This window comes from Mus pahari, chromosome 8 (genome assembly GCF_900095145.1).
Source record: "Mus pahari chromosome 8, PAHARI_EIJ_v1.1, whole genome shotgun sequence".
NCBI lineage: Eukaryota > Metazoa > Chordata > Mammalia > Rodentia > Muridae > Mus > Mus pahari.
Genome location: NC_034597.1, coordinates 66,173,730 through 66,184,751, shown reverse-complemented (window position 1 = coordinate 66,184,751; position 11,022 = coordinate 66,173,730). Strand labels below are relative to the sequence as shown.

At 43.7% G+C, this 11,022-nt stretch overlaps 1 protein-coding gene across 1 annotated transcript in view; it reads left to right on the top strand.

Moving 5' to 3' along the window:
* Window positions 1-10,793, top strand: part of Cog3 (component of oligomeric golgi complex 3) — a 54,753-nt gene extending 43,960 nt beyond the window's left edge. Inside the window, exons 21-23 of the mRNA XM_021203184.2 lie at window positions 4,157-4,284; window positions 5,026-5,124; window positions 9,116-10,793. Of these exons, the coding sequence (XP_021058843.1) occupies window positions 4,157-4,284; window positions 5,026-5,124; window positions 9,116-9,145 (257 nt within the window). The 3' untranslated portion in view covers window positions 9,146-10,793. The remainder of the gene's footprint in view (window positions 1-4,156; window positions 4,285-5,025; window positions 5,125-9,115) is intronic.
* The last annotated feature ends 229 nt before the right edge of the window (window positions 10,794-11,022 follow it).

Sequence of the window (11,022 nt, the reverse complement as noted above, 5' to 3'; positions counted from 1 at the left end):
GGGTCTGGTTGGTTGATATTGTTGTTCTTCCTATGGGGTTGCTCCTTCAGTCATTTCTCTAACTCCTCCATTGGGGTCCCTGTGCTTAGTCTGATGGTTGGCTGTGAATATCCATATCTGTATTTGTCAGGTTCTGACAGAGCCTCTCTGGAGACAGCTATAACAGGCTCCTGTCAGCAAGCATTTCTTGGTATCAGCAGTAGTGTTTGGGTTTGGTGTCTATGGATGAGATGGATTCCCTAGGTGGGGGCAGTCTCTGGATGGCCTTTCCTTTAGTCTTTGCTCCACTCTTTGTCCCCGTATTTCCTTTAGTCAGGAGCAATTCTGGGTTAAAATTTTTGAGATGGGTGGGTGGCCCCATCTTTCCACCAGGGGCTGTGCCTAACCTCTGGATATGGTGTCTACAGGTTCTCTCTCCCCTTTGTTGGGTATTTCAGCTACTGTCATCCCTGTTGGGTCCTGGCATTTTCAGTTACCATTAACCAGAATAAAATTTGTTACATTGCTATTCTGTGACCCACATTTACACACTGAGACAGTGGGGAAGGAGCGGGGTCTTAGCTGTGGAGAAGCTGCTTCAGCGTGGGAGACCTCCTTCTTGCTCTTAGAGAGATCCAAAGAGGGCCTCTGCCTCTTGTCCATGCAGTTCGTCAGCTACAGGCAGCTAGCCTGGAATCAGCCTTTCTATGGTGAAAGAAAGCCATTTTCTGTTAGGTCCATATTGTCTTTGGATAGAGGGATAATACCCTCTTTCTCAGGTAACTTGTAAGGGCCATCAGCTCGTTTATCTACAGTTTGGTGAAGAGGTCATAAGGTGGTTGTCTTTGAGAGATGGACTAGTTTGCGGGTAGGAAAATAAGTAAGTTTTATTTTACAATTTTCCACAAGTCAAATTTTAATGCCATATAAAATTTTTGATTGAAGCTGTCCTGTCTCCAAAATTTTCAGCCATAAGTGCCTTAATTTATTAAAGTTGAACTAAGAAGTAGTTCATGCTGTCTCCTGGGAAGATGTATGTACTGGCTGCTTTGTGTGTCAACTTGACACAAGCTGGAGTTATCACAGAGAAAGGAGCTTCAGATGGGGAAGTGCCTCCATGAGATCCAGCTGTAGGGCATTTTCTCAGTGATCAAGGGGGAAGGGCCCCTTGTGGGTGGGACCATCTCGTGGCTGGTAGTCTTGGGTTTTATAAGAGAGTAGACTGAGCAAGCCAGGGGAAACAAGCCAGTAAGGAACATCCCTCCATGGCTTCTGCATCAGCTCCTGCTTCCTGATCTGCTTGAGTTCCAGTCCTGACTTCCTTGGTGGTGAACAGCAATGTGGAAGTGTAATCCAAATAAACCCTGTCCTCCCCAACCCGCTTCTTGGTCATGATGTTTTGTCCAGGAATAGAAACCCTGACTAAGACAATGTACAAATACACATCAGTTGTTTTGGGAAGGAGATAGTTTATTCAAAGGTTCCTTGTGTATACATTGAGGGTGTGCTACCGTAACCAGTTCGGTGCCTGTTGAGGAGATGAATCTTTTACTCTCGCCTTGGTTTTAAACGTTTGTCTTGTATTTGAGATTGACAACTGTGGCATCTTTGAAAAACAAAGCCCCCTTGATAGAATGACATTGTCCAATGTGTCATTCTAACAACAGGCTGCCATGACTATGGGTCTTCACAGTCAGGACACTGCCGTCCCTAGCCAGCGTGGCTCTTGGGGACATTGTCTTGGTCTTGAATTAATTTGAGCCTGTGACTTAAGGTTTTAGTGTTTTACAATGTTTATTTAGAAGTAGGAGCTGGCTTGCATTCTGAATGTTTATGTAAATAGAACTCTGAGGGATGGTACATCTTTGTTAAAATAGAAACCACGGGCCACAGGCATGGCCTGGCACTACAGCCAAGCTGACCTGAGGCACAGCTAACTCTTGTTCTTTCCTTTCTGGAAAGACCCTTTCTCCTGAGGTAGGGCCTGTGGGCTTTATTTTTATTTTTGCAAAATTGTATCCTAACAATTCTGAGTTGGGGGTATCCTTGGCTTCAGTAAATTGCCATTAGTAACAAAGTAAATGAACAGATTGGAGTGTGACACACTGTTTTGTCATTTGACTTTTTTTTTTTCAATCTAAGTGGGATCCTTCACTATCTTGTAAATATATCTTCTTTGACCACCTTGGAAGTATGGAGTTGGCTTTTCATGGTCTGTAATGAATAAAGCCCTTACTTGACTGTCAGAGAGATTTATGGGCCTCTTATGGTAGATCAAGGACAGCAGTCTAGAAATTGTTGGACCCTCTGCCCTCAGCTCAGGTTCTGGGGAGATTATGTCAGGATAACCACACTCCTGCAGAATGAGTTACAAATTAAGATGCCGTTGTTTGTTAACTTAAGGTTGGAAATACATCTTTTTAGAAGTTGATGGGCACTGTATTCACTAGCCTGAGCACCCAGTTCGTGGTTACTGAGAGCCTCCGAGTCCAGTTCCGTGATCCCCAAAGTATTTTAGTGACGATGGAACTAGAGCCCGGGGAGGAAGTGCCTGAGAGGAGCCTTCATTGATGTAATGAGGATAAGCATTGGTACTTTCCTACCATGTTTTTGCCCAGTCTTCTGTCAGCTAAACTCTTTTACACGTTGTAGATTGACCTATGGGAAGGTATAAAACAAAAAATGATTGTTCTGTATTTGCAAACTAGTCTTCTCAAATATAGCCATGATTGTAGCGACTGTCCCCAGATTGTTTTTCTATATGCACTGGCACACATGAACTTGGTTAATCAGGTGAGATGTACCATCCCCACGGTTATCACTTCCTGTGTGGTGTGCAGCCTTTGACACCAGTGTGCCCAGCTGTTCATCTCTTCATCACACCATGAGTCTCTCACCTAGTTTATTAATGAATATACTTAATGTTTCACTTTGGTTTCCATAAACTCTTTAGTAAATGATTTATACACATGTGTCTTCTTTGTATCTTGTGAATGCTTAAATGACAGTTTTCAGTAGTTAAGTGAAAGGGTTTATTTTCAGCCTTTCAGGATGTTGTCTAACAGGCCCTCAAGTTGAAACATTTTATACTCCCATGAACATCTGATGAAGATACACTGTCTCTTAATACCTTAATACCTGTGGGTTTCCATTTTACTAGTTTTTGAAACAAACCACCCAGGCTTGTTACAAACCCAGACTCTGGATCTCTCGATCTCTGGGATTGCAAGTATCCACCATGGTGCCTGGCTTGTTGTCTTTTGTTTTATTTTTTTCTTTGAATATTTTTTATTTGAACAAGGATGTAGAAGGCTGTTTCCCTATTTCTCTACACCTTCTCAAACATGAAGCTCTGAAGCCTTTTGCCAGTGTTTCACTGGTTTATTTGTATTGACTTTTGAGTGAGGCTGCACATTCTAGGTATTATGAACCTTCTTCTTTGTGACTAGCTAGGTAACTCCCCCTTGATTGTTTCATTCAGATGGCTGGTACATTCACCCCCGTGTGGCCTTTCAGACGCTGCACTGGGTTGTATAGATACTTTACTTGCAAATAGCTGGAACTTATTCTCTGTCTGGTAAGGACGTATAAGAATGTAATACATGGATACATAGTTCTGCCTTGACAGGGATAGATAAGAATCTTCTGAGTGACCCAAGCAAACCAGTGAGAGACATACGCTTGGGAGTTAGTCACAAAGAAGAAGGTTCATAATATCTAGAATGTGCAGCCTCACTCAAAAGTCAATACAAATAAACCAGTGAAACACTGGCAAAAGGCTTCAGAGCTTCATGTTTGAGAAGGTGTAGAGAAATAGGGAAACAGCCTTCTACATCCTTTGGTTCAAATAAAAAAAATTAATTTTCTAAAAATAACAGGAATTTTTTAAACCTTATTTTTCTACCTCCACATTTAAAAGGCACAAATACCAGCCTCTATGACCATCCTGAATCATGCTAGGGGAGTTTTGGCTGCATTAGCCCTTGTGGCTTAGAGTTTTTGTGTAGCATATTCTTAATGACTGTTTGGAGGGCTTATGAGCAAACTTTATAAGTAACAAGATGGTGGGAAGAGATTTTTTTTTCTTTTTTTGCTATTTTTCAGTATTCCCTTCTGAATTAAAATGGTAATTTTTCTCCCCTTTTTTGTGACACTAACGAGGGTAATTTCTTTGCAGCAAAGGTCAATGACCTTGTGGCCACTGCCTACAAGACAATAAAGACGAAGCTGCCGCTGACACTGAGGAGCATGTCTTTGTATCTGTCCAACAAGGACACAGAGTTCATCTTGTTTAAGCCTGTCAGGGTGAGTGGGTGGGAGGTCGCTGCCTAGTGACCTAAGTGTGCTTTTCTTACTATCTTGTTCTCTTCCTATAGACATTGCCAAGTGTTAGTGAGGCTGGTATTCGCTGTGATCTCAGAGGCCTCAGAGCCTGATCTATCTGGTTATATCTTATGCCTTGCCCACTTGGTCTTAATATTTTTGTTCATTTTAAAAGTAGAAATTAATAAATAAGCAAAAAATTAGATCCGCACATTGCACTGTGGCGCAACACTGGGAGAGCAGCATTTCAGAATTTATGCCCCGTTTTACTAGTGAGTAGAGGAAATAAATGGCTTGGTAGCAACAGCTACCAAGGGATTATGTGTCAGAGCAGATTTAAGACTATAACTTCCAGTTCGTGTTGAGTTCACGGCTTTACCCAAGGCATGGTTGAGTTTTTTTTTTTTAAGTGCATTTTATGTGTCTTGAAACTTTATTATCTTTTGTGTAAGAAATTGCTGAAGACTTATTATTCTCGGGGGTGGGAGGTAAGATATATGAGAGTTTAATGTTTCCAGGAATTATCCAATACGTCTCCATCAGGTTGTGCTAGCATGTAAAATATTAAAGTACAAATTATATGTCTTTGGTAATCTCATAAAAATATATTTCCTCCACTCATTTTGGCAAGAACCATGATGATTTAATACTCTTAGTGTTTCTTGTTTATAGCGTGTGCATATATCCCCGGGTTGTCTGATGTGATCTCTCCTCCTCTCTAAGAATAACATTCAGCAAGTCTTCCAGAAGTTCCATGCTCTGCTAAAGGAGGAGTTCAGTTCTGAAGATATCCAGATCATTGCTTGCCCTTCCATGGAACAGGTATCCACAGACCGAAGGCCTGTGTGGTTTTTACTTGAGCAGATAGTATGTTTAAGCAAACATGTTTCTAGTTTTAAGTTCACAACTTCTACGTTGTTTTACTTTAATGAGTAAGAGTTCAAACTTTGAGTTGCTGTCTCTAACTGTGGGGGTGGTTAGTTAATTGTTTAATTCATCCTGCTAATGACCGACCTGTCCGTGAAAGTCTTAGTTCATCAGCTTGCTGAGTCGGCTGTTTAAACCCAGGCCAACACAGTGCCTGAAGTAGGAGTTATTTTAGGAACTAGAGTCAATGCTGGACCTATGTGTTTTTCCTTCTTTCTAGATTTAAAAACCTAAACTAGAGAGCCGGTTTGTGTCAGCATTCATTTCATTGTTCGAGTCAGTCAGGAGCTTTTATTAGAAATGGCTTGTCAGTTTGGAGGATAACTTACTTTTTGTCATTAGGCCTAGAGAATCTTGGAAGGGGGTCAGGTTGCCGAGCCTTGTGAAGTATGAGTGCAGATGGGAGGAGAGGACACGAGACCGCATATGCAGATAGTTTTAGGGATATTACTGTAATGGGGAGCGAGCTGGAGGGAGAATTGTGCTCTTCAGGGAGATGCAGTTCATAGACCACCAAGTTCTGCTAAAATGTGGTGCTCAGTAGTTTGTACTGTATTTACAGGGTGGTGCAGCCATCCCTGGCAGCTGATTCTGTAATATTTTCTTTCCCTTAAAGAACCCCTCACAGTTAACAGAATCTCCAGCCCGCCCTCCTCCCTCAGTCTCCCCTTAGCCTTTATGGGATTGTGTATTCTGGGCATCTCATTATGTGGTGTCACACGTTGTCTTTCCTAACTGGTGCCTGTCACTCAGGATACCTTCAGGGCTTACCCATATTGCAGCATATGCCTTTTAACATTTTTTTCTTAGATTAATTTTTAAAAGTTTTGAATTGTTTGTATATGTCTGGGCCTTTTTCTGTGTGTTTGTGTGTGTGTGTGTGTGTGTGTGTGTGTGTGTAAGTGTCTGGAGGCCAGAGGAGGGTGGTCAGGTCTGTTGAGCTGGAGTGGTGGTGTAAGCTGCAGGATGTGGGTGCTGGGAACTGAACTGGGGTTGTCTATAAGAGCGACAAGTATGCTTAGCCACTGAGCCATCTCTCTGATCTGTCTGTCCCTCCCTCCCTCCATTTCTCCCTCCCTCCTTCCTCTCTTTCCTCCTTCCCTCCCTTCCTTTCTTATAGCAGTGTATGTATGGATAGTTGGAGTCATATTGGAAAAAGATTTTAGAATGCTTCTTCTAGTGTTCTACAGTTTTGGAGACAAGGTTTTTCTGTGTAGTTCTGGCTGTATTGGAACTCTCACTCTGTAGACCAGCTGACTTTGAACTCAGAAATCTGCCTGCTTCTGCCTCCCAAGTGCTGGGATTAAAGGCATGTGCCACTACTGCCAAGCTAAATCTTTTAAACTTTTTAAAAATTGTTTAAAATTGTGTGTGTGTTTGTGTGTGTGTGTGTACTCATGTGTGCATGAATGCCTATAGAGGCCATGGGTGTTAGATCCCTAGAAGCTAGAGTTTCAGTTGTTGTGAACCACCTGATGTGGGTGCTAGGAATAGAACTCAGGTCTTCTAGAAGAGCAATCTGTGTTATTAGCCACTGAGTCTTCTCTCTAGCCTCTAAATGTTTTTTAAAAATAGTTCATTTGAGGTGACCATTTTCTGTGTGAGTATAACACTAAACATAGTTAGACTTTAGAAGTTAGAAAGCTTCCCCACTTTAAGTTTGCTTATTTTTTTAAAAAGATTTATTTATTTTATGTATATGAATACACTGTTGCTGTCTTCAGACACACCGGAAGAGGCCATCAGATCCCATTACAGATGGTTGTGAGCCACCATGTGGTTGCTGGGAATTGAACTCAGGATCTCTGGAAGAGCAGTCAGTGCTCTTAATTTCTGAGCTATCTCTCCAGCCCCAAGTTTGCTTAATTTTGTAATATTTTTATTACATTTATTTAGTGTGTGCTTTGTGTGTGTCACAGCATGTATGTCAGAGGACAGAGAACAACCTAGGCAAGTTGATCCTTTTATTGTGTAGTCTCTGGATTCAAACCTTAGTTGTCAGGTTTGAGAACAGACACCTTTTCATCTACTGAGCCATCTGGATGGCCTTGGCTTTGCCTTTGAATAATATAAAATATCTTGTGGTTTCCAGGTTAGATTTATAGACCATGGTACATATAGAATTCCTATTCTGTTTTCTAGAGCTGTCTAGGGGATGTTACCTAGAGACTGTGTCTCGGGAGCGGTCTGAGTGGTATTGCTCATGGTTGTAGACATCAAGGAAGCCCAGCTGTGTTAAGGGGAGTCTGAGTGGGTGGCACAGATGCGGGGTCCTGGGCTGGCGGGCAGGGCTCATGGAGGACTCAGCTCAGGACTTCCTGTTTCTGATCAAGAGAAGTAGTCATGGATGGGGGAGGGTATGTGAGCTTTGAGGATGAGGGCTCAGTTAACTGCAGTGGTTAGGAGTCTGAATTGGAGCCCTCTGCTTGCTTTTATTCTGTAGTCATTGTCTATTGTCATTGTCTATTGCTTGGAAGTAGAGTGAAGTAGCTGGATCATGAGAGTCAGTGTGGTCAGCCCTCTGTCACTTTGACAAAGAAAAGCCTGTTTGCCATAGTTTGTGGGCTCCAGTCCATAGTTGATTGACCTCATTGCTCTTGGGACATTTGGTGCAGCTGTGGCGTAAGCATGTGTACAGTTAAGCTGCTCTTGCTGTGGCCAATAATGGCAAAGGAAGAGGAAGGGGCTGTCCTCCTTCTGGGCCCACACCTTGTAAGTCCCTCTGCTTCAGAACTGAAGGGCTGGGACCAAGCTTTGAACACACAGGCTTTGGGGAACATTCCAGATAAACAGCAGCTCCAACATGTAGCAGGAGAGGTGCAGGAGTGGTGGAAGAAACCCCATTCCTGACTTCTCTGCTGGCTTCTCACTTTTAGCTTCCCTCCAGTCCTTTCCTTGAGAGGAGGTTGAGAGATGCCTGCTTGGTACTCCTGAATGCAGAAGGAAGCCTCCTAGGCCGCCTTCCTGTCAGTTTGCAGAGGCTCTCTAATGACTGGTTGAGGGGTCGGCTCTCCACAGCTGCGTTAGGGCCTGCATTCCCAGCGGGAGCGGCAGGTGACTTGTCTCAGTCAGAGAAGAGGAGGTGACTACTGACTGGACAGCTGTTCTGTGTGGAGGGGGAGTCAGCTGCTCACCACGGGTCTCCAGGCCTGTTTAGCTACTCTTCTGGAGTTGCCACCAGTACCTGGCTCTGGAGTCTCAGGCGGCCATTGTCTATTGGCCTCCGTGACAAGTATGACCCGCACCTGTGAGGAGAGTTAGTTCACCGCCAAAGCCCACCTAGCATGCCTGCTGTGGCCATTTACAAATCCGGGAGGAGTGGTGAAGCTCATGGTAGACTGCTTTCCTCAAGGGCAGAGCTGGGGGTTCAATCTCTTGTACCCCGGAAACTGCAGCCTGCCTAGAAGATCAGGAAGGAAGCGTCGCCTTCAGCCAAGCGAGGAGTGTGAGCCTAACCTAAACTACATGACTCCATCTTAACAGAAAGACAAAACAAAATGCCATTCACAGTCTAGCACTAAGGAAGCTGAGATGGGGGATGTTGAGTTTAGGGCTAGCCTGGGCTATACTTTAAATAAACAAACAAAACAAAGTCATCATTTGAAGAGTTCAGCTTACTTACAGTGGTGCTTTCCAAAACACTGGGTAGAAAAGGGTGACCTGGGTTGTGTGGTGCATTTGTTTATTTATTATTTGATTATTACTTTGCTGTCACCATCGTTGTACATTGAGTGATCTAAGGCTTGGATTTGGCAGTGGAGTACAGCTCCCTGCAGGATGTCCAGTGACTGTAAATATCTTTGGCTTTTTTCCCCTCATGTTTTGGAGATTTCTGAGAGTGAAAGTCCACAGTGTAGCTAACCCAGGTCTCCACATTGCCTTTCAGCTGAACCTCCTGCTGTCAGTTTCTAAGTAATCCCAGTGGACCACGGGTGTCAGCAGTCTGTCCCACAGGAGAGGCCTGAGGAGTCCTGCAGCCTGCAGGATGCTCAAGACCCCCATGTGGGACGGCTCCTGAGGAACACGGATGTGCTGCCCGCAGAAGGAAACGTGGGTGAAGCCAGAGAAGATCAAAATGCCAAAGATTGACAGCAGGGAGAGCTGCCTCATTGAAGTGGTCTCCAGCAGTGGAGAGAAGTGACAGGGAGCCACGATTCACAGTGAAATGTTCCTTCACACAGATTGTGCAATAAAGTAGGTTACAGTAGTGACTAGTGTGATGCACTCATAGGAACTCAGCTGACTGGAAAGCTGCCGGGTCTCAGCAAGGCATTTACCCCGGGCATTCCACGGACGCTGTGATTTGGAGAACTCTTACTTCTGTGTCCTGGTGCAGTGCTTCTGCTGGGTCGAGGTTCAGTTGGCATAGGATGGTTGCTGCCAAGAAGGCATCTTGCTTTTCCTGGTCTCAGGCTGTCATCTTTCTGTGGGCTGACAAGAGGTAGGGAGCAGTTGCAAGAAGCCAAGGCCTCCTGTAAGGCTCTCCCCTTGAACTGCATCCTCCTCACTAGATAGGTGTATCTTGATGATGGAGATCTTCACAGTGCCAGCACCACTGTGTGAGTGGGGTTTTAGCCTGGCACAGCCTGGAGAGGAGGTGGCCTGAGGGTCTCATGGATGGAGCTTAGTTGCGGTCATTCTTTATAAAGTGAATACTCTTTGGTTGCCTATGTTGTCCTAGACACTAGCCTTCCAGTGTCCCCAGTCCTGCCATAGCTGAACACCTAAGTGTGGCAAACACTGCCCGTACCTTAAATATGACACCAGTCAAAAGTCAAAGGACTATAAGCATCTGTGAATTTTCCTACAATTTCCCCTTTGAATTTGGGATTGAATTGGCTTTGACCCTGGTGTTACAGTAAATGTAGCCTGTTTCTTGGTTCAATTACTCAGACCGTCGTCTGTAGGGTGGGACAGTGCTGAGGGCTCTGAAATGGGGCAGATGATGCAGGTGAAACCTCATGGTGCAGGTGAAGAGGCAGGAACAGCCTCCTGCACAGTGTGCACATGGGTGACCCATCCCGATGCAACAGGCCACTTGTTTCTCAGCCCAGTTTAAATTGGTGGTGGCTGTTGCTTGGTAGAGCATATTACTCTGTATTTTGGGAAACTCAAAGGTAAGAGGGTCCATATTTTTTCTTTGCTATGAAATGAATGAGTTAGGAAGATTGTACTTACTATTTTAAATACATGTCTTATGTGATAAACTGTAATATCCAGTTCTGTGTATTATATGTACATTGGGTGTTCAGATAGCCTTTCCAAAGAGACAAGGACGCAACCATCGTACAGTGCCGTGGCTCAGCAGATGTACAGAGCAGGGCTTGTTCGGGGACTCTTGTGCTTTGATCCGTTTGTTTCTGAAAACACTCACACGTACCTTACCAACTGCTGGGAGGGTGGGCTGGTCCGATTTGCCCGCTGAATGAGTGTTTGTTTAGATCTGTACAGTTTCACTGTTTACTCATACAGAGTGTACATACTTTGGAATAATTAATTTAAAATGCTTTATATTATTTAGCTAGAAATTGCTGTTTTTAATAAATAAATTTTTTTAAAAAAAATAAAGATCTTTGCTTCCTACTTTGCTGCCACGTGTTTGTTATGTGGATTCTCTAAAAGTATTTTAATTGAGAACTTTAATGGGACAAGTCGTAGACAAGTTGAGTATTTATAAGAAATAGTACCTGAGTTCCTTTATCCAGTTGTGCTCAGTGATAACGTCTTACAAGCCGTGGTGATTACTATAGCTAGGATTTTGACATCAGAACACTTGGCTAATATTAGCTTTCC